General features: G+C 34.5%; 1 protein-coding gene and 1 non-coding gene across 2 annotated transcripts; one reads left to right on the top strand and one right to left on the bottom strand.

The window, feature by feature from the left end:
- Positions 1–3,416: 3,416 nt before the first annotated feature.
- LOC132556804 (solute carrier family 35 member B1-like) lies at positions 3,417–15,682 on the top strand. Its single transcript, XM_060221250.1, has 8 exons — positions 3,417–3,451; positions 10,371–10,439; positions 11,531–11,634; positions 12,081–12,208; positions 12,609–12,800; positions 13,611–13,737; positions 14,607–14,713; positions 15,350–15,682. The coding sequence occupies exons 1-8, from the start codon at positions 3,417–3,419 to the stop codon at positions 15,548–15,550; spliced, it is 963 nt and encodes a 320-aa protein (XP_060077233.1). The 3' UTR covers positions 15,551–15,682.
- Positions 15,683–24,096: 8,414 nt separating this feature from the next.
- Trnaa-agc (transfer RNA alanine (anticodon AGC)) lies at positions 24,097–24,169 on the bottom strand. Its single transcript has one exon. It is a non-coding gene; the product is annotated as a tRNA-Ala (tRNA).
- Between the last annotated feature and the right edge of the window lie 653 nt (positions 24,170–24,822).

Below are 24,822 nucleotides of genomic sequence, written 5' to 3'. Positions count from 1 at the left end.
CTTTGGGACTAACTTTATTCGTGTAGTGCAATGATTGCACCGTTGGCCAATAAACTACTTAGTCAGGTTTTCATCAAGTTGATTGCGAAAAAGGGGAAAAAGCAAAAAAAAAAAAAAAAAAAAGCGCGACGTTTGATGTTGGTCAATAGAATCAGCATTCTGTGCTGAATTTATGTTCCGTTTCATTTTTTCATTGCCCTGTTCTTTGGATTCATGAATTCCTTCTCGTTCGTAAAGACATTTGGCATATATATAAAAATCACAAGTTATTTGCAGTATTTTTGTTAATCATTGAGAGATTAAAATATTTTGTACATGGCGAATACCTTCATCGCTATAGCAGCTCACATACGACATAATTAATTTTTATTATGCCACGGACGTCCTTCATTGTAGGTGATGGGAATGAAGGAATTGACAGCTGCACATGTAATTAACCACTATTCTCACGGTGAATAAGATCGTCTGATCGTCAGACTAAAAATCGATACGGATAAACGTATCCAATTTTCTCAAAGTTGTCTATGTAAGTGGTCCGTGGAACAGCGTTTTCGTCCTTGTCTGTGGAACAGGTCAGGAATACAGCGTTTTATTCTTTATCTGTGGAACAGGTCGGTAATATAGCGCTCTCAGCTTTGTCTGTGGAACAGGTCGGTAGTATAACGTTCTTAACATTGTCTGTGGAACAGGTCGGTAGTATAACGTTCTTAACATTGTCTGTGGAAAAGGTCGGCAGTATAACGTTCTTAACCTTGTCTGTGGAAAAGGTCGGTAGTATAACGTTCTTAACCTTGTCTGTGGAAAGGGTCGGTAGTATCGCGTTCTTATACTTGTCTGTGGACAGATCAATAGTACGGCGTTCTTAACATTGTCTGTGGAACAGGTCGGTAGTATACTGTTCTCAACCTTGTCTGTGTAACAGGTTGTAGTTTGGCAGTACAGCTTTCTCTTCCGTCTGTGTACCAAGTTAGTAGTACTGCGTTCTCTCCCTTATCTGTTTGGGTACAATGTACAAGCTGTACTAGCTGTATATGTTGTTTCGTGCATATGTTCGCTGATATGACGCTACATTTACTTCAAGGTCACATATTTGATGGAAGAACTCGTACAGTGGGTGTGAGTGAGTGGGTTTTTTATCACATGGAGATATCTGGATGGTAACATAGTGTAGATGGTCCCTTTAATCCTTGAGGTTTTTCATCGTCCGAATGCTTTCTGTTACACAGAGAAAGATTTGTTATACAGTGCGAAAATGAATTAAATGTAGCAAATGGAGATTATCATGATGCAATTAAATAGCTGAAATGAGAGAGGATGTATTAGTTAAATGAAAATTCGGGATCTAGAAGAGCCTAAGGTGGCGTTTGATGAGAGCGAACCAAAAAGCTTCTGGAGGTCCAGGAGATGATCAAGAAAGCGAGAACAGGGTCAGCACCAGGACGAAGCGGCGTGTCGTATAGGGATTACAAGAACAGTCCGCTATTACTGAGGAAATTGTGGAAACTAGTGCGGGTTGTTTGGAGGAGAAGGAGATTTGCAGAGAGCTAGAAAACACCGCTGAGGGATGCTTTATACCTACGGAAGAACACTCCAAGGACATCAGCCAATTCAGGACTACATCTTTGCTAAATGTTGAAGGGGGTCATGCTTGTCATCCTATTACGGCGAATGACCAAGTAAATGCTCGACAACAAGTACCTTGACAGTATAGAAGGGGGTGTCCTCGGAGTATTTTGTTACTTGGAACATACCAGTGTATTAACCCAAATCGTCAGAGAGGCAAAGGAGATGGAAGGTGAGATTGGAAGTTGGGATAGTCACTGGGTACACGATATCTGTAATGCTTGTCGCAGCAGCCATAGACCTGATGGTGAAATCTGTAGAGAAAATGACCAGAGGTCCTTACATGGCAACTCATATTCGACAACCACCAACCAGAGCTTTTATGGGCGACATGACAGGTACAACGAAGACTATAGTTGAAGGAAGAGGTAGTGCTAGTCAGCGGACACGCAGGAACATGGCTTAGGCAGAGATCAGAATGATGGATGAGGAGGCTAGGCATGTGAGGGTTGTTGGCATGAGACAACAAAGGAACTGGACCCGCTGGGAGAGTGTTAAACAATGGAAAGTATCATGGGGCAACAGCTGGAATATGGAAGGACGCAGACTTAGTCTCCTCTTGAAGTCAACATATGATGTTCTGTCGAGTCTATCGAATTTGTTTTCCTGGGGAAATAAGGACAACGCGTCATGTGCACTGTGTCGCCGAGCAGCTGACTTGGCTCATGTGCTCACATTATGCCAGGTAGTAATAACAGACGGCAGATAGACATAGCGGCACAACCAGGTCCTTAAAAAGATAGCAGCAAGTCTCGACTGTGCTAGACGAAAGAAGCAGTCAATTTCAAGTGGTCGGAAAGTCATCAACTTCTTGAATCTGGAACAGTGAGGAAGGGTAGTTTGGAAGCGAGTGGGATACAAGCAACAGCAGGAGACTGAGAATTGAGGGCAGACATCCAGCTGAGGATGAATTTTGAAGTAGAGGTAGTTTCAACACCACTCCGCCAAGATATCGTGCTTTGGTCTCGCAGCTCCAAGTACTAACTGTTCCTTGGGAAGACTAGATGGAGGAGGAAAATGAACGAAAACGACCAACAAAGTACCAACAATTGGTGAATGGGTATCAACAGCAGGATGAAGAAAGTATTGTCTGCCTGAGGTGGTTGGCTGCAGGGGGTTTCCTGGCCAGTCATTTTAGAGAACCTACCTTAGGGTTGGAGGAGCCAACCGGAAGATATTGGTGGAAGCAACAAACAGACAGGCAGAGGTCGCTTCAGGGAGGATGTGGATGAAAAGGGAGGGAAGAACGGTAGAATTGTCACCAGACACAATGCTAGGCACGTGGTGAGGGGAGAAAGGTAAGCATCACTGCCCTTAGTGATACAGCAGGTTCGGAGAAGATTGTACAGCCTAACACTCTCCCTAAACCCAAGATTGACCCCTAACACTTCGGAGAAGATTGCATCTCCCTAAACCCCCGGACCTACTGCCCTTAGTGATACAGCAGGTTCGGGGAAGATTGTACAGCCTAACACTCTCCCTAAACCCCTGGACCGGCGTTATCACACCTATCCTTTTCGAAAAGTTTCAGACAGGTTTTTAGCGTGCGATAGTGGACAGCCCTTATACGGGGTCTGCATATATGTATCTATGTCTATTAAATGACTTTTAACGATTATGTTACAAACTTTTGTTTTATTTCTGTGCCCAGTAGTATTTGTGTTTAACTTGCCTGTTGTACTATCATAAAAAACTTGTAAATATTCCTCCTTTTTTCTACTTGCTTGTTTATTTATGTTTATCCATTTCTATACCATTTTAGAATTGCTTTGGAGTGTAACAAGTCATTAACAATGTCTTCGAGCACGTCTTTAAAGAGTGACACTCTATCTCTGCTCTTTTCAACTGTTATCTTAATATCTACCCGAGGCAATTATGTCATCTATTGTTAATGGTTGAGACGGTATGCTTCTTTATAATGGAAATAGTACTATATTTTCAGTTTATTTACCTAAGGTAACGATACTTTTGTGTCACTAATTTCAAAGATATACCTGTCTATTTGTCAGTATGGACAAAAGCAAGCTCCGTTCCGGCAGTTAGATTAGTTAAACGCTACGGATTAACGGGTTTTTATCAGAACTATTTCCATTATTGAACTTTGTTTCCTTTTTTTTTACACAGTTGGACTACCACCTATATACGTTATATATACTTTGGAATATTGATATATCAGGACCAGTTATTGTCATACTGTGAGTAGAAACGCATGCTCGGAAGAAACAATAAGGAACCATTTCAAACTGATTCGCACTTTGTGTTTAGCTATCATTACACAATCTGTATCTAACCATATCACTAATTTTTCTATAAAAGTACATATCATTTTAACTTTAGTTAAATTTTTGATTTCCCCATTCTGCAAATTTGGTTAAGACATGGTTTATGGTTTATAGTCGACTTTAATGATTTTGATTTAATGGTAAGGTATAATTGTTGGGGAGGATTAAATCGTGCACCATCCGACAGGTATGACACACTCAATTAATCATCTTTCAGAACATATTCATATGTACAATATACATACATTAAACGTTGAGTTATCTTAAGGACCTCTTTAACACACTTACAATAAGTGGTGTTTCTCATTCGTGTGTTGTACGCGTACCTATAATTAGCAATTGAAACCAACACATCGCATGTTAAATTTCAAATACGATACATATGCAGTTTATAGCATGTACAGATATATGTGTATTTTTTTCTAAAATTGTAGAATAATGCCTGTTCATGCATACATTGCAGAAGTGTGTGTATAATTTAATGCACAGAAACATACACGTATATATTGTAAAATTAATACACACATGTGTGCATTGTATATTTTGAAACACAAAAACGTGTTCATCGTAGAAAGTGAATTTGATATACATACATTGTACAAAATTTAATACACAGACACGTGTACATTGTACATCGAACCAATTCCATTGATAGAAATCCTTAATCAATAGGATTGAACATCCGACTTAGCCGATCTTAGTCCTAGCCTTAAGATGACACAGGTGGTATCAAAATACATATTGCAATAAGGGGAAGTAACTCTTTGACGTACATGTAAATATATAAGTTCGTGATCAATATTCATTTAGGCAGTAACTCTTTAACCAAGGATATGTTATTTAATACATTTATAAAGACCGTTATCTTAAATAAATAATGTAAAATATTGGACAATGTATTGTCGATATTCACATGTCAGAAGATATTGAGAATAAATATTTGGTGATACTGCATTCAACCCATCAACAGATGCAAGATAGACAGTCATACATAGTCAAACACTGTTGAAGATCATGATCCAATTTCAGCAAATAGATTAACATGATTTATTTGCAGTGTTACACAAACTCCTGTAAGTAATGATAATTGTTTTATTAACTAATAAAGGATAAATCAAATGTTACATTAAAGAAAATAGTTTTGGTTGTGATATAAAGTCCGATAAATGGAATGGAATATCTCTGTTTTGTATAAAGCTACAACTATTACAATCATGTTATATGACACTTATAAACAGGTGGTTATGATTTTAAGTATTTAAGTTCTGTTGGATAGTCTGGAAAAAATACCGTTAATCTTGAAATATTGAAATGCTTTTTACGTAATTAGATATGTGTATATTCCATTGGCATCATCACTTAGTATAAGATATGTATGTAGTTTGATTTCTATGATCGGCTCGTCATAAAAAGTAATTATTCTAATCAGTTTTCATTGAGAAAATAACAGATTCAGCTTTGGATTAAATTCAATGTCTTATTAATTGGCACACAACTTGGTTATCAATGATGAGGATGTGTAAGGTGAATGATGTGTAGTCTGTATGGAAAGAGTTGATAAGGTGTAGGAGTTGGGGTTTCTTTGTTTAGGATTAGTGAGGTGAAGGAGGTAAAGTATAGACGGTGGGGGCTGATAAAGTGAAGGAGGTAAAGTATAGACGGTGGGGGCTGATAAAGTGAAGGAGGTAAAGTATAGACGGTGGGGGCTGATAAAGTGAAGGAGGTAAAGTATAGACGGTGGGGGCTGATAAAGTGAAGGAGGTAAAGTATAGACGGTGGGGGCTGATAAAGTGAAGGAGGTAAAGTATAGACGGTGGGGGCTGATAAGGTGAAGGAGGTAAAGTATAGACGGTGGGGGCTGATAAGGTGAAGGAGGTAAAGTATAGACGGTGGGGGATAAGGTGAAGGAGGTAAAGTATAGACTGGGGGCTGATAAGGTGAAGGAGGGGGCTGATAAGTATAGACGGTGGGGGCTGATAAGTGATAGACGGTGGGGGCTGATAAGGTGAAGGAGGTAAAGTATAGACGGTGGGGGCTGATAAAGTGAAGGAGGTAAAGTATAGACGGTGGGGGCTGATAAGGTGAAGGAGGTAAAGTATAGTGGGGGCTGAAAGTAAGGAGGTAGTACGGTGGGGGCTGATAAGGTGAAGTGAGGTAAAGTATAGAGGTAAAGTATAGACGGTGGGGGCTGATAAGGTGAAGGAGGTAAAGTATAGACGGTGGGGGCTGATAAGGTGAAGGAGGTAAAGTATAGACGGTGGGGGCTGATAAGGTGAAGGAGGTAAAGTATAGACGGTGGGGGCTGATAAAGTGAAGGAGGTAAAGTATAGACGGTGGGGGCTGATAAAGTGAAGGAGGTAAAGTATAGACGGTGGGGGCTGATAAGGTGAAGGAGGCAAAGTATAGACGGTGGGGGCTGAGGTAAAGTATAGACGGTGGGGGCTATATGGAGAGGGTTGATGGGGGCTGATAAGTGAAGAGGAAGGAGGTAAAGTATAGAGGTGGGGGCTGATTGGTAAAGTAGGGTGGGGGCTGATAAGATGAAGGGGGTAAAGTATAGACGGTGGGGGCTGATAAAGTGAAGGAGGTAAAGTGGAGGTCCAGTAAGTGAAGGAGGTGAAGTCTCTTTGGTGGAGGCTGATAAAGTGAAGGAGGTTATGTTTCTTTGGAGAGGGTCGATGAAATGAAGGAGGTGGGGTCTCTTGGTGAGGGTTGGTAAGGTGAATGAGGTGTAGTCTATATGGCAAGGGTTGATAAGGTGAAGGAGATGGGGTCTCTTGGTGAGAGTTGATAAGGTGAAGGAGATGGGGTCTCTTGGTGAGGGTTGATAAGGTGAAGGAGATGGTGTCTCAATAGTGATAGTTGATAAGATAAAGATAGTGGAATCTCCTTGGCAAGAGTAAATAAGATGAAGAAGGATGGGTATCTATGTCGAGGGCTGATAAGGGAAAGAGGGCAGGGATTTTTTTGTAAGGTGTGATAAGAGGAGATGGGGGTATTTGTAGTGAGTGGGTGTTAAGGTAAAGAAACATTCTCTGTCAAAGAGGTATATGTGGGAATAATTTTAATTATTGATTTTTGTTCAGGTGAAGTAGGTTCAGATGCAACTTAATGGAGTATGGTGGATAGAGAAGGTCTCTACCTTTCTATTCAGCAACAGCTTGTGACAACTAAAACATTGATATCTATTTCACATGTATAATCTTGGTACAATCTATACATTTGCTTATGAATTGAACGCTTGCTAGATATGTGTGTACATCAAGGTTAGCATACCAAATAAAATGCTTTTATGTATAGTAAATGCTATTATAGAAGTAGTACATGTGTCACCGGTAAATCTTAATTCGGTCACTGCATACATACATTACACGCACCTACACCTGTATCAAATACGTGGCTACACAAGTGACAACACTTACTGTTTTACATGTGTGTACATACAAATGAACCTTAATAAGACATAAATGAGGAATGTTTTAAACCAGTTGACAGTATAATAGCGATGTCAGTGGCATGCTTTAGTGTACAGAGGAGATAGCTTAAACATGAAGGGTGTTGATAAAACAGACACAGGTAAGTGAAACATATTCTGTATTGTATTGGTGACAAACTTTACCAGTTTTCGTTTTCTGTCTTAAACAGCAAATTGTCAATGTTATTATATGTCGAGTCTGGTGTCCTTTCGTGCGTTTTCTATTTAAAGGTCTTTAAATTATGTTCATATCAAACTCATAAACACCACTTCCGCTAGGCTTGATGAGTGTTAATAATATGCAAGAGCAATACTATGTACAGAGCTTGTTAACAAATTCCCTGTGGCAAATCAGGATAAATCATTGTATACCTGTATGCTATATTGTACATTGTAAAGCATGATTGCACTGAACAAGTTAAATACTTCGTATAGGGTGTTAAGATAGAACATGTTTAAATTCTCACATAATTTCTTATTGTGTTGGATCAGAGATGTGTGGTGTAAACACATATATTCAGTACGGTATTGTTTTGCATATTTCAGCTGTGTACGGAGGACTAAAATGTGAATGACACATTTGAATATAAATTAGTGGTTTTGAATATGCCCCGAGTTATACATCGTTAAACCCGATGGCACCTATACAGCATGACATCGTAAATATAAAAGACACAAGAAAGCACCAATAAATATTTCGGACGGGGAAAATTGTAAGATGTCCAATGTGTGTCCTTAGCGTGAAATATTTTGTTTTTGTTTTACACCTGTGACGCCCTCTACATTACTGTCGTGCACATGGCCCTTAGAAGCTTTTCAAGATTTCGACGACGAATTCGAATCACACTGTTGTACCAACATTGTGATCTCATTATTGTGCATTTTTCTGTAGCGGAGATTTCCATAACAGAAATATTGATAGTTAACATCATCATCTGAATACGAAAGGTACAAACGAGCTTCGAAATTAAAATCATATAAATCCGAAGTCGATCCTAACTGTTCAGGGTCGTAAATGTAGAAAGGAACTATTATCATTTCCCTACAGGTTTTCTTGCTCTAATACACAGTATTGACAGTAGTATCTTAATTAAGGATGTTTGGAACTCATACTTGACCAGAAGTGGTCGTAATTCTGTATACTGAAACAAAGTCCAGGTAATATGATAGACTTTTGCATTTTGATCAAGTTTTGTTACCAATAGAGCGCTAAATACAACGTTCTGTAGGTTTTTCCATGTGAACCTTAATTTGTATTTCAGTAATTGGTGCCGCGATTCGATCTTTAGGGTTAACAATTTCAACGTTTATTCCATCGCTACGGCATTTCTCTAGTATAACTCTAAATGTTTTGCGCATAATTCAATAAAATTTTGCATGAACCATCATTATAAATCACAGACTTGAAATACGGAAATCATGACTGAACCAGAGACGTATATAACACCAGGGACGTATATATTAACGTATATATTAATGATATATACGTCCCTGATAACACATACGTCTCTGACTGAACCAATAATTTTTCTGGATTTTAGGATTCAAAAATGAACATTTCAGTCATTTTCTTCACTTTTGATAAAGATGACATTTGAGTGGAAAAACTTTAACTCAACGGTACCTCCCTTTTTCCTCGTGTAAACAATTCCAAAACATGTTTTTTCTATCAAAGCAAAAACGTATTCTTGTAAACTTTATTTTATTTCATTTTTTCTCTTTACAATGTACATAGTTGCATCAAATAACAATTGAAATTGGATTTGGAAACAAGTTTGACAACTTATATTAATCCATCTCCAGTTAGTAGAGACGCATGCGTAATTAAGGACGTAGGCTGTTATTATAAGATAATATGTGAGAAAGAATAAATCAATATGCTATCTTATAGATAAAGAACAAAAAGAAAAGAAAAGGGTGGAAGAGGGGGGGGGGGGTTGCTCAGTTATACCTCAAGTACAGAATTTACTATGAAAACACAGTAAAGACCTACCCAGACATGAATGTATTGGAGAAAAGAGACATCATTCAAATCTTTTGGAGTTAAGGATATAATCCTGAGTACATGAAAAAATTAATGCATTTTCGTCATATGACAGCTCTTCATCACCGAATAGTAACAGTTTAGTAGTTATTGGACGATTTATTGTAGAAAAGGAACGTAAACGAAATCGAGAGAAAAGACGGCAATGTAACAGATAATGATCATTAGTCTCCTCGTTTTCCATACATGAACATAAAGGACTATCAATAAGATTTCTACGGTATAAGTATAATTTTAAAGAGCTACATTCCATTCTTAATCTAGAATGGTGAATCTGACCCATCCTGCTTCCGATATAGTAGAACAGTGGAACTTTAAAAAAATATTGAAAGTTAAATTGCAGAACATTAACTTATTTGGGACTTTTAACGAATTTGTCAAAATTAACATTTTCCCGGCTGCTATGGAGATTTTCAGCCGTCAAATCAAATTGAAAATTACCATTCCAATATATATAGAGAGATAGATATTTGGATAATAAACAAAAACTCATTCCATTGCTTTTTAATGATAAAAGAATCATCTTTTTATGGAAACAAAGATCTCCTCGAAAAATACCAAGAATACTTATCCTTCCGGAAAATATCGAGAAAAAGATAAACTAAAAATGTACGTACATGTTTATATTCAATGTAATGTCACGGACTTTCATACATAGATCGACACGTATCCCTGAAATAACTAAGGGGAAAACCCACAAAATTTATTTTGGCCAATCACAAAGAAGCACGTAATTTTTCTCCTGAAACAGGAAGTAACGTTGAAGTAGTCTGAGTGTGACACGTACAAATAACACGCCTATTTTGTTCGATATATTTGATAATATGTAAATTTCTCTTCCGATTATCTGCTGAATGATAGGTGGGAAATCACTGGAAGGCCAAACAGAAGTTCTCATACCAACAGATCTGGCCAAAGTTGAGAAGATGTCATCTGCCACCAACACAAAGTTGGCCGTCTGCGCTATCGGAACATTTTTGTCATATTTCGTGTATGGTCTTCTTCAAGAATCTATGTGAGTAGCGATATTTGTATATTTATTTATCCAAACACGTGGCTTTATACTGCCAAGTAATATTTTGTTATTTTTAGGTCAATTCATTCATATCTTTAACCTCATATTTACTTATCTGATTATGTAACAATTGCCAGCTGGCTGCTCTGTTCAACTGAATGTAAGAAAGAAAGAGAAAAAATGAGCAGGAATACATAAAGGCAGACATTTATGTTACTTCCAAAGTTTGACAGAATCGTGAAAAACATGGTAAAATCGTGGATATGTTTTAACCTTATTGATTAATATGTGCTTTGATGGATGTGGGCATATCGAGACAAACAATAAAGCATATGGGTGTGAAATATACTGTAGGTAACCCAAACCAAGTGAGTATAAACATGTTTAACCAGTTTTAGTGTTCAAATTTGGTTGAACCATCTGTAACAGAACAGTGAAAATACTAATTCCTGTCGAGCGTCCAAGCCAGGAATTGAACTTGGGTGTCCAGCATGATAATCAACAGGCTCAACCAACTAAGCCAAAGAAGCATGTTCTCCCAGCTGAGTGACAGAGACCGTATTTAACATTACATACAAGCAAAACTGACATGTTCCTTTTACACATGCATAACTGTATCCAAGTTTAGAACAAATAGCAATCTTTGTTTTGATTCTACAATTGCAGCATGCCTTTGACTTATAAACCCTTATTCAATGTTGAAACTTACCCTCTGTGTGTAGTTGAGCTTATGGAATCAAGCAATGCAGGTATTCTGAGATATTCAACGTTGTCCAATGGGACGACAGGAAAACAAAAAAAATGAATATGTCCACATAGTGTTTAGTCACACATCATTGTCTCTCTAATTGATGTCAGAAATTAGGTAAGAAATAAAATATAAATCAAATCAAATTTATTTCTTTTTAATCTGAGGTTGTCATTTTTATTGAAGTCAGTCATTTGAATGTTGTGCATATTTTGTAAACTGATAGTAAAGTCTTGCAAAGAATTAAACTACCAGATAAATACAATTTCATATATCATTGCTTGGAATACTTTCAATTTTCATAAAACCTGAATTGTATTTTTTATGTGTGTTGCTTTTTCAGAACCAAAGGTAAATATGGAGATGGAGAGAAAGCAGAAAAGTTTACATATACCACAACACTTGTTTTCCTGCAGTGTATTGTTAATGCCTTAGCTGCAAAACTAGGTAAGCTTTTAGTGTAAGTGACTTTAGGTGGAGCCATTGTATCTATGTGTAGTTGAATAAGTTTTAGACATAGACATTTTGCATTTGTACCATGAGCTCAAGGCTCAGCAACACATTCAGAACTGACAAACAGATTAAATATTTAAAATGCATTTTATCGATGTTATGAAAATCAACTTTGCCAAATAAGAAATCTAATAAATACATCAAATCTTTAGGAGGTAATGATAGGATTCATTACATTTAGAACTGACCACAGGTAGGTGCCTTGACATCTGATGGTCTGAAATTATATGTTAAACAATAAAAGGATATGTTTTTCAGTAAAAGTAAAATAACTGATACTTTCTGACATAAAATAAAGTACTGTAGTATAATCATGTATATTAGTATATGTAAATTTTTTTTCTGAGGTTTATCTAGATTTTAATTTTTTTTTTCTCCAGTAATGATGTTCTGGAAGAAGGAGAAGGACCTAACACCCGCCAAACTGTATGGACTATGTTCTCTTTCCTACCTTGGCGCTATGTTAGCTAGTAATCAGGCTCTTCAGTTTGTCAACTATCCAACACAGGTGAACACATAGGTCTTTCAACATACGGTTTGATTAAGTTGGGATTGGCATAAAATTACCTTGCACACATTGAAATTTTTTAGTGAAATTTTAGAATTTTAAAATTTGAATAAATTCTGATTATGTTACATTGATTATGGGGAGGCCTTACAAATGAAGTAAACCAAGCTATCACACAGACATGATATTAACTTTCTTTGTAAATATTTTTAATACTAGCAGGTGTACAAAGATTGCTGTTTATTGACTATCATCATTTCACCATTTAGATGTTAAGAAATCCCTCTATACTTTTCATTTTAATGATGTGAACTAATGAGTACTGGTAAAGAAATAATTGTGTTGATGATATATAGTGTTTCCCCGATTTCTTATTGAATTGTGCTGTTCTTGATTGTAGGTTCTAGGAAAGTCTGCCAAGCCTATACCTGTGATGATACTGGGTATACTTTTTGCCAGGAAACGTTACCCTGCAGCCAAGTTCCTGTTTGTACTCATGATAGTTATAGGTGTAGCCATGTTCCTATACAAAGACAAAGCACCAAGTTCTAAAGAAAACAAGACAATGTTTGGCTTCGGCGAACTGCTTTTGGTTTGTGAATTTTTCATGGTAGATGGAATTTCTTTCGACAAAAGCATTTATTAGGATAACCTTTAGTTCATTTTAAACCTTTCTGTCATAAAGAATATATGTTTACTGGAAATAAACTTTCAGTCTATCGTAATTCCAAGCTAAAGGCAAATATATGTGTAAACTTGATGTTTTCATTGTTTTGCTAAATGCTTAATTTCAGAATACACAAACAATGTAACTGAGTTTGGGAGTGTGTACATTGTTTGTGCAGACTCTCTTTCAATTTCAAGAAGGTACTTGTTATATACAGATATGTTTGACTATGTACAATTATTTGATAAAGTAATATCTATGAATAACTATTTGTCCTTTAATATGTTGAGTTGTTGCTTGTATTCATTTTTAAAGAAATTAGAAATTATCAGTCAGTTATATAACAAGTAGTTCATGCTTATTTTAAAGTTTCAGTTAATACCTAACAAAGTCATTGTTACAGAATATGAAAATATATGATGGCAGTGATGAAGCACAGAACTTATACATAAAAGATAACTGAAAAATGTTTTAAATTTGAGCAGATAACATAAAACAGCTGTTCTCACTTGATAGAAAGAACCTTTCAGATTTCAACCTGATTTCTTGTGTACTGGTATACTAAAATATTTTACTGATATTTACATATGTATTAATGTCTAGTTATTGTTTTTGTGTATAGAAGTTTAAACTTATTTCTAAATGAAAAGTAACCTACCAGAAGTGAAGTGGATATTGTATAAGGGATATTGATTATCATGATGAATTTATTAAGATTTTTTCTCTATCCAATAGCTAGTGTCTCTGACTCTGGATGGTCTGACTGGTGTTACACAAGAGAGGATGAGATCTGATCACAAGACAGGGGCTTATAGCATGATGCTCAATGTTAATCTCTGGTCATTAGTATGGTCCACTATAGGTGAGCATGAAAGATAAGGGTCTACAGAGCTAATTATCAATTTGTGGTATTTAATATGGTCCACTATAGTTTAGCATATAAGACAAGGTCCAACAGCAATGAACATGAATTCGTGATGTTTGATGTGGTCCACTATAGGTGAGTACACAAGATAGAGACCTACAGAGCTTAACAACTTGTGGTGTTAAGTCTGGTTCACTCTAGGTAAGTATAAACAACAGGAGCCTTCAGAGTTGAAAATCATCTTGTGGTGTTATGTTTGGTCCATTCTAGGCAAGTATCAAATTTATTTACCTACAGAGCTTAACAACAGCTTGTGGTTTTTGTATTATATACTATAAGTATATATTACAATGTACGTTTGCTGTTTAGCTGGTAATCTTTACAGGTCAAAATTTTCACAATTATTGTTGAAAATGATCTAATTATAATTGAACAAATTAAAATTTTGCAATCTGGAACATCTTTTACACATGTCTGATTTTTTCATGGAATAATTTTTTTTTTCTGATCACATTAACATACCATGAAATAGTGAAAATATCCCCCCAAAGAATAACCAGCTATACAGTATGTGACAAATATGCATTGCTTTTTGAAACAATATTCAAAGTTTAATTTATACTTTGAAATTGGTTTACTTCATTGTCATTCCTGATGTAATTATAGCTTAACATATATATATATATTGTAGATGTATAAATATTTATAATAAAAACTTCAGAAAATAACTTCGTATCACAATTTTTGATGTGATTATGCCATCATCATTAACATTTCAATTTTCTTTAACCATTGCCATGATTGTTTATTTTCTTCAAAACAATCATATTAAGTCTCCAAACCTGATTGTTGTTTTTGTGTTTTAGGTTTACTTGGTACTGGAGAATTTCTAAAGTTTTTAGTATTTGCTCAAAATCATCCATCAGTATTGTTAAATATGCTGTACTTTGGAATTGCAAGTGCAGTAGGACAGGTAAGAAAATATGTTTTATTTCTGAGAAATTCATGAACATTCATTACAATAAATCTTCATATGTTACACATTTTTATAAGCTATAGAAAGGTGTAATTAGAAGCAAATATGAATACTATTAGATTGTGTTTTTACTTAATTATAATTGAACACAATTTTAGGAATAGTCATTAGCAATGTTTCAGTGTTATGTATGGTAGGTGATTCTTATATTACACAATTTATCATTTTAGTGACAAGCTTTTAAAATCTATCAGTTTTATTTAATTCATAATATCTGATATTTCACTGGAAAAAAGCAGTGAAAGATCATAGGTTAATCATGACAAATCTTTATAGTACAATGTATATGGAAGTTGATAAGAAGTTAATAAATGTGGAGTTTCAATGATTTTGTTATGGTTTTAATTTTTTTCATATATGTTGTACTTTTAACTACAATGAAACTTTGCTAAAAGATCAACAAGTCCACCGAGTTTTTGATTTTCATTTATGTTTTCATTTCACATATATGTAAAATGTATATCTTTTTGGAATAAGGAAAACTATTCTAAAGGTATGGTGTGCCATTTTACACTTCTGAATAGTACTACATCTAGAAATGTAATCAGTTGTTACTTATTTTTCATATTTCAGATGTTTATTTTCACCACAGTGACAAGTTTTGGTCCACTTACATGTTCCATCATCACCACCACCAGAAAGTTTTTCACAATCTTCGCCTCAGTTCTTATATTCCAAAACCCAATGAATTCACGACAGTGGATAGGTACAGTGTTTGTTTTTACAGGTTTAGGATTGGACAGTGCATATGGCAAGGAAAAGAAAAAGCGGTAGTGAAAAAGCAAAGTTTTGTATACTGTTTTAATTCTGTGAGAAGAGAATGTGAAAAGAGTTTGAATATCAAGTCATCAGCTGAAGATATTATTTTTAAAGGGGATTAGTTATTGTGCCAGGTTGGATCTTATAGATAAAGGTTTAAGTATGAATGTTTGTAATTGTATGCATGTATTTGTCTTTACAATTCGTGTGAAAAATTGTGTTTTACATAATAGCTTAAAACATGGCTGCAATGTCATTTAGTATTCCACAGGTAAACTTGAGAACTATTCAACTGCTGAAGGTGAAAATATAAGAACTTGTGAAAGTTTAAAAACAAAATGGAAAAGATGGCATAAAAGTTACAAATGTGTCGTTTTATCTAGAAATGGTAAACACAATATGTTACAAATGTGTCGTTTTATCTAGAAATGGTAAACACAATATGTTACAAATGTGTCGTTTTATCTAGAAATGGTAAACACAATATGTTACAAATGTGTCGTTTTATCTAGAAATGGTAAACACAATATGTTACAAATGTGTCGTTTTATCTAGAAATGGTAAACACAATATGTTACAAATGTGTCGTTTTATCTAGAAATGGTAAACACAATATGTTACAAATGTGTCGTTTTATCTAGAAATGGTAAACACAATATGTTACAAATGTGTCGTTTTATCTAGAAATGGTAAACACAATATATTCCTAATTAATCAGGAAATTGGCAGCCGATATATCCATAGAAGGGAGAAAAGTGTATCCTAAATCAATACAGTTTTCTATACTTTGCTAACAAGCTCACAGTCCTGATGTCCTTCGTGAGTGTGATTACCATGACAGGAAAATTATTATAGTAGCAGGTTTCTTAAAATTTTATTAAGAATTTCACAAAATTCTCAAATAACCAGACAGAATATTTATTTCTTTGCTGGATGAATTATTTGTAAAATTGTTAAAATTTGTACAGATTTCATCAGAATACAGAAGATCACTGATTTCTGTAACTGATTTTCAGTGGTACATTTTTATCTTAAGGCAGTAGACCTGCGGTCAGTTTTTATCAACAATTTTGCTAATCTACACTTGCTTAATACAGTCTTGTAGCAATTACACTTAGGCTATGATTTTTGTAAAACCCTTGATTCCTTCTTGCTTACACATCCAACTTCTAACTATTTGACTTAAAATGTTCACACCAACTGCAACATTTAAATACACCAGTTTTGTGTTGTGTACTTTTGAGGTCTCAGTCTCAGATACAATGCTTCAAATTTTCCTGTTGTATGCAAACTTCGTATTTCATTGGTAAATTGAAATTTGATGTTTGTAATATTATCAAAGTTCTTGTGTAGACAAATAATTTTATATATATCACAATGTATTAAAATTGGGAAGGGAAATGAGGAGGCTAAATGATACAGTATACACATTTGATTATTTACCTTAGTCTGTAGTCTGTAATTATCCACAACTTCTTCTGATTGGCATATGTCTACATAGAAAATTAAACTTCTCTATGTCTGTATACATTAGAAACACAGTGTTGACCAGTTATCCCTAAGTAAAGGTACTAAACCCCTAAAATCGATGAAATTCAAACTCCTGGTTTTCAAGCATTGGTCTCTATAGATACAACAGGGAACACTGGAAAAGTGATGAAACTTTGCCTCAAATTACAGGGCATTTTGTACATTCTATGATACAATCTGTTGCAGAATTAATGAGGGTTATCTCCCTTACATCATAGATGTTGACACAAGAATTTTCTTCACATATTTTACTTTAAACGACATCTTTATTCATCAATATTACACATATGTATTATTTTAAGCTAGTTACTTTGAAAGTACATCATCATATGAACCAATTGTACATATTAGTGAACAAATTGATATATTTTTGACATTGTTTAAGGAATTACGCCAGAGAAATCTTTAAGTAGAATGTATTGTATTGAGGGAAATGCCTAAGAGGTCTTATTTTTTGGAAGAATATGGAAGGAAAACCTAGATAGTTGAGCAGGTGACCTTCTACCTTTACAGGGAATCAAACCTCAAACTCCTAGGTGAAACCGTTTTTTCCTCCAAGAAGGTCATGTGTATGACCACTGCTGTATCTCCCTGTTTAGTTATCGCTGCTTGTGTGTGATAGGTGGACATGTTTGCTGATCTGCCCTTGATACTTGCTACCTCACATGAATGTCATAGCATAGGTACACTATCTTGGAAAGTTTTACATGTCATCTGACCAGATACTCTTAAGATGTAAAATGATTCTTCAACTAATACCAAATATACAAAATGTATGCAGGTTTTTGGCAGAATCAAGCCATGTAAAATTCTAACATAGACTTTAAATGCATAGCTCTTTTTGAATTGGTCAGTACACAAACTGAGTCATGAAAACCAACTGTCACACTTTTTTGTTTTTGTTTTTTTATAATCTTTGTTTAATTGACTAAAACAGTTTTCTGCTCTAGTCTATAGTATTAACATGATTATATTTTTGAAAAAAAAAGTTTTGCTCTTAAAGTGATAACAGATTTTCAGTGATCTGTATTTTCTATGTAGAATTGAGTGGTCCAGGCATTATTTATAACATGTATAACACATTCTTTTGTTGTTGTTTTTTTTGTTAAAGTGATATACAAATTGTACTTTTGATATATATGATAGCTTCATGCATTTCTTTATTGCTGTATCGGTAATAGTGTTAGGAAGTGTTACACAGTCATCTAGTGCAGTCTTTAGTTTTTGCTCTAGTTAAGATTATAAAGAAAAGAGTTTATCATTTCCGAATCAAAATTTCTTGGTTTTTTATTTTTTTTTTTGTGTGTGTTGTTTTTTTTTATTTCTTTGAACATTGTTATAATACAGAACTTTGACTGATACATGTATTTAATGAATATTTAGGACAATTGCATGTATTTAAGATCAAACAGAAATCAAAGTGATACACTCTAAAGTGCTGTACACGTAGATTCCCAAATATTTGTCAAGCAATTAATTGATTTATCATTTAGAATGGCCAAATTATTTTGGCATTCTATCAACGTTCTTATATCAACCTAGATGTTGATGAAAATATTGAATGCCTTCCGACCAAGAAAGTTGAAAGCACATTAAAGTACATGTGTACACTCTAAGTGCTTTTATGACCAATAAAGACAACCAGCTAAGATAGAAATATATATTAAGTGTTAGCCTTCACATATACAATGTAACATAGCAAACGTTTATATGATAAAGTCAAGTAATATTTGTTATACTCAGTATAAGACTGATTTTGTTTGATAATTTTATTGGCTGGTTATGGATGTTTTTTATGTTTTATTTGTGTTAACTGTTCAGTCTGAATTGTAGATTTTTTGTCTCTTTAAATAAGATTATTTGTTCTTTGTAGCTGCAGGCACAGTGTCATTGAATGATATGTCTGAATGTGTAAATATTTATTTCTACAGTTGTTTTTGGTTGATGATTTAGATTACTTGGATAAGGGTACAGTTATTGTGTGCTTGAGTTACTGGTATCTCTTCTCTATTTCTTTTTTTTCTAAAATATGTCCTCACGTTAACCAAAAAAGAAATCACTTATAATTTTAGCCGACATAACTACAAGTGTACCATTTTAATCTCACCTTTTATCCGTGGCCTTAAATTGAGGATTTGATTTTCAGTCCTTTATCTCTCTTTTTCTATGGAGATACCAAATACAAATTTATACATTTGCTCCATAATTTCCCTTTCTGGATCTTTGCCATTTTTTTTTTATTTTGTTTGAAAGACTTCCCCATGTTCTCTCTCTCTCTCTTTTTTTTACTCTTCATATTTTATATTTTGAGGGTGATGACATAACTAGATGACCAACAGGTTGCCAGCCTGAATTTCCACCTTTGAAGAATATTATCAACTTCCCTTTATTCATAATGCATTTCTCAGAGTATTGAGTGGGCGTTCCTCAACTTTATTTTCCTTGATTTGCAAAAAAAAATGTATACATTCTGAGGAAGATTTCAGGAAATAAATGGCCCTGAACTACTTATGAAACATGATAGTAGAGACATGGAAATTCAAACAATCAGAAATTCTTTTTCTTCACACTTCACTAAGTCAGCTAACTTCTCATTTTCAACAGAAAAGCAGGAGAGAAGTATTAAACGTGCTAAGAACAGATAGATTTTATTAGAAAAAGAGGCCACAATGGAGGCCATCAGAAGGCCCTTTGGGATCTATTTTCTGCTTTACTTATTTCTTCATGTGAGATTTATAAAACAAAATATAAGCTATAAAATGGATATTTATTACAGTCTGTTGGTCATTAATTGACTATGTATTCCTGGCATTACATACCCCCAAGAGAAGTGAGTGTGAGATGTTGTCTTAAATAGAAATATTCCTAGTAATGAGTATCTTTCCTTCCTCACAAACTTTATACACTGGCTACCCAATACTGACAATTTTTCATATGTTTGTCAATGGTTATTTTGATTGTGTAAAATTGCTTATGTTAGAATACCGGTACAGTACTGTGAAACTACATAGCACATAACTAGTTCAATCATTTTTGAAGAGAAAATGGTGCTAAGGTTGTTGTTTTTTAATCATTTTGGGACCACAGTTAAAGTATGTTATTAATTTAGACTACATTCATTACTTAGAAGCTGTCTGTAAGACAATATATACAATACCCTTAAACTGATACTTTAAGATATGAAGGCACAGTGTACTGTAAAATTGTCTTTCATATTTGGAATGATATCAACTGACCGAGAAGTAATGATTTCAAATGTTGGTTGTGTATCATGATTTTTTTTCAAATAGTAGATTGAATGTATTTCTGTTCTTGACCATTGTCTAACAATAAAAAATAATGTCATGTCCTTATCTTTCATCATTAATTGTTTAACTACAGTTTATTATCAATTGTTTATTTTTAGGTCATCTAACCGGGAGGGTCAAGATGACCTATTGCTATCATACATCGTTGTGTGCCGTTCGCTCTCAGTAAGCTTTTCCTTTAAAACAGTACTCCTGTATAACCCTGGGTAGATTTCAACCAAATTTGGTCTGAAACATCTGTAGAAGTTGGCAAATGATTCCTTTATACAGTAAGGACTTAGGGGCGGGGCTCCAAAACGGGAACAATATTTAGCTGTTTCTTCTTGATGCCTTTTCTTCTTAATGCCTGGATAGATTTCAACCAAATTGGATCTGAAACATTGTTGCCAGTGGGTTATCATTTCTGAAATCCAGAAAATTGATTCAACCCTAGGAACGGGGTTTCAAATATAAAAGTTAGTCAAAATTCCTTAATGCTTGAATGGATTTATATCGAATGTGGTCTTAAATATCATTATCTGCAAATTCTTTGTCCATCCATTCATCGATTGTCATATGACAGTTAAGGTATGGCCCTCTGGTTGATTATTATTAGTGTATTTCTTGATTATCAAGTTTATTTGTTTATCTATAATGGGTATTATAAGATTTGTAAAAGTTGAAGTTTAGTGTATAAACAGTTTAAAGACTCCAGACCAAATACAATATTTTTGTCGTTGATATGTTCACTATACTACTACTGCTGTACTGTGTGTTTAATGAATGTGAATATGGCCAGTCATATGTGTAAAGCACAATAACATTAAATATGATTCTTATCAGGCAGGAACAGTCATCAGAACAGATGATTATCTGTTGTACTTGTATTCAGATTACAAGGTACTTATGATTATATTATAGTGAGATATCAGGTCATGCAACCCTTGTTTATTACCAAAGGTTTTCTGAAAGTAACTTTTCAAAGGAAGATATTTCTGGGGGTCAAAAATGAAAAGTAGTACCATACTGTAAATCAACTAACATTCATAATATGTATATCCTTTGTTCACAATGATGATCAAATTGTAAAAACTCAATATAAATGAAAACTGTATTCAATTTAATTTCTTAAGAATCAGCTTATATTTATTACTCTTCTCAGCTCAAATATTTGGACAGGTAGTCTGATACCTTTTCACATCCTTATCGAGAAAAAAAAACAGACATTAAGGTGAAAGGTAAATGTGTAACCACTGTGCAACCCCAAAAAAAACATGAAGTATACACATTCTGTAGTTGCATGGTTGAGTCGTATGAAGACACACAGTTGCAAGCTATGATAAATTTGATTTATGTTATGATGAAGAGGCCTATGGTTAAAGTGATGAGCAGTTGTAATGTATCAAAAGCTTAATTGGATTAGAGTACTATTAGATTAGTTTTTAATGCTTGGTGTAACAATAATTGGATTGTGCTAGAATAAGAGTTAAATTACTATTGTTTTTAACACATCAGCAAATACGTATTGTACATGGACTCAAAACCTTTTCATTTTTTCCTAGTGATATTGCTTAAATAAGTTATAAGCAGTACAGAGTTCCTGAAAAATTTCTGCATATGTGAGTGTAATTTTAGCAAAAAATTTGATTCGTTAAAAGAGATAACCATAAGGCTATTTGTGGATAATTACGGTACACAAAATAAATACTAGTACACATAGTTGAAGTTTTATCCAAACACAAAATATAAGACATTTAACCTTTTAACAGCTGTTGTAGATTTTGGGTATAACTGGTTGTCTTTGGTGTTTTGGTCAAAGGATACTTACTGTTATATTATTGCTTACATGACATTTAAGGTTGAACTCCAATACATGAATGCTATAGAAATGTTATTAAAAATTTTATTTCATTATGGTCATGTGAAGTAAATGTGATATTGTGAAATGTGACAGAATAAACAGATATTTAAATGTTTACACATTCCTGCTTATCAATTCTGGTTGATGTATAATTTTTCAATTTATAAAAATCTATCTTCTATATTTTTTTGAAATATTTGTGACATCCCAGGAATATTTCCATGTAGATACTGTTGATAATTCCCTTTGTCGGCTAAAAGGCCGACAGGCCATAAAAGTAGATGTAAATCCCTTTAACTAAACGTTGATTTTTCCTGTATACATTTTTGGACAATAAACAATGTTTTCTAGGGGTTGAATTACATTTACATATATGTACCAAATTTTTAGTTATAGTTTAGAGGCAGCATTTCTACTTTACTCTGAAAACCTACAACTTAACTATATTCTTAGATTACTCTTTGTATTTGGTCATTGATCCATTTCATTGCTATTTCTAGAGAAGTATTGGATAGATAATTTTCAAATTTCACTTTCAATTTCACCTCGGTGCATTGTCCCTTTGTAATACAAATAAGACAAGAGGCTCAAAAGGCCTGTTTTGCTCACATGGATATTAAAGAAAAGTAATAATTTATAAATATGAATGTTCACATACATGTACTCAAATTCAGGTACCAACTGGCTAGGTATCAGTACCCACACTTTAGAAGTACCTTTCTAGACCCCTTTGATATTAAAAATAGGTCAAATTCATTTTAAAAGAAACTATACACTTCATCCCATGTACAGAATGTAATTGCTGGCCACATAACAGTATCCTGGGACATCCGACATTCTTTCTAGAGAAGTACTTCACAGATCATTTTCAAATTTCATTTGTTCATTTTAAGACTTGTAATGTGGACAAATGGCCAACATGCAGGCGTCTTCAGTGTTGATAGTAAGAGTTTGTTTTCTCTATCTCTGGAGAAGTATTAAATGGATCATTTCCAGATTTTATTTCTAGGTTTCTCTTGGTCCTTAGTTGTGCATTGATCATTTCAGAACTGAGCAGGAAAAGACAAGAGGTCTATTTGACCTGCATTAGCTACCTGGTACTCAATGATTTCCGAAATGTCCAAGCAAGCTTATAGCATGTAATATCCATGCATTCAGCAATGACATTTCCCTTCAAACATTGACTTCTTCTGACTAACTGAAAATCTTAGAATCAATATAGTTGACTGAAAGGTTTCTTTGATGAAACCCAACAATGTTTGCTAGAAATATATTTTGTGGGATTTTCAAATGTGTTAAATCTTTTGGACAAAGTCTCATGGTGACTTTTGTCTGCCATTCTGTGTCGTGCGTCCATAAACTTTCAACATTTTTTACTTATTCTCAAAAAGCCCTGAGCTGTTTTCAATAAAGTTTTGGGTAAACCTTCCCTGGCCAAGAAGTAACCAAAATTTTGAATCATACACCCCTGACCCGACAGGGGCCATTTGGGGAGTTGGTAGGGGATGGGGACAAAAATGGCAAAATTGACTTAAATTTCAAAAATCTTCTTCATGGATTTAAGTGTGTCATAAGGTGTTTTACAAAATTGTGAATATCAAGACCCCATGGTCTCGCATTTCTCCCTGGGGAAGGAATAAAGTATACTCTAGTCTGATTGGAAAAGTATGTTTCAAGCATGATTTCTTTGATTTCACATGAAATTGGAAATAATTTAGTAAAAATCACTAGTAACATGTAGGATGACAGTTATTATGGTATGTATAATTGACACTGGCTGACTCTGAAGGGCTTAAAACATATCACTTAAATCTTGTTATCATCACATGAGTAGTATACAAATTTATTTACATATTAAGATAGTGTCGTCGGGGGGAAAAAAGTGGAGAATCCGGGTATCGATCCCGGTACCTCTCACATGCTAAGCGAGCGCTCTACCACTTGAGCTAATTCCCCCGCATAGTAAATACCATTCGTGTGGAGTCCCTGAGCCTTGTTATAGCAGTTCGACCACAGGCACTGGTGCCCGCGCCTCGGCTCAGGAACGTACACGAAAAAGACGTAAACTTATTTGTTCTATTATGAAGGACAGAGTGCACACACATAAAACTGATAAAATAAGAACACAAAAGGTCAATTTTTAATACTGAAAAGTTGATAATTTGCCTTAGGTGCAAATATTTTACATTATTGAACACGTGCAGACAGAGATGACGGGAAAAAAATTGAAAGACGTCTCTGAATAGAGGTTTATTAGCATCCCTGTTTACAAGAGTACAAAAGGAAATATGCTATTGTATACGTCATACAGCAGAAACACGTTTGTATGTACAAATTTATTAATCACGTGTAGATTTTTTTATTCTTGAAAGTATAAGATAACTACATATTTACACAGTGTTCTGTGTGTTAATAAGCACTTTACAATCCCAACTGATTATTTATATAGTATCTTTCATTTTCATTTCTGTCATACATGTGTTTGTTAACTTCAAACACATCAAAGAGACATGAACGCTCTTTTGAGATATATATATATATAGAGAGAGAGAGAGAGAGAGAGAGCAGCGGATGTTTGAACAATACTGAAGCGCCGTGTGATCGGGGAA

Source organism: Ylistrum balloti, unplaced genomic scaffold, assembly GCF_031769215.1.
Source record: "Ylistrum balloti isolate Yb309-2 unplaced genomic scaffold, AGI_CSIRO_Ybal_v1 Utg370590, whole genome shotgun sequence".
Taxonomy (NCBI): Eukaryota; Metazoa; Mollusca; class Bivalvia; order Pectinida; family Pectinidae; genus Ylistrum; species Ylistrum balloti.
This window is presented reverse-complemented; position numbering and strand designations above follow the sequence as displayed.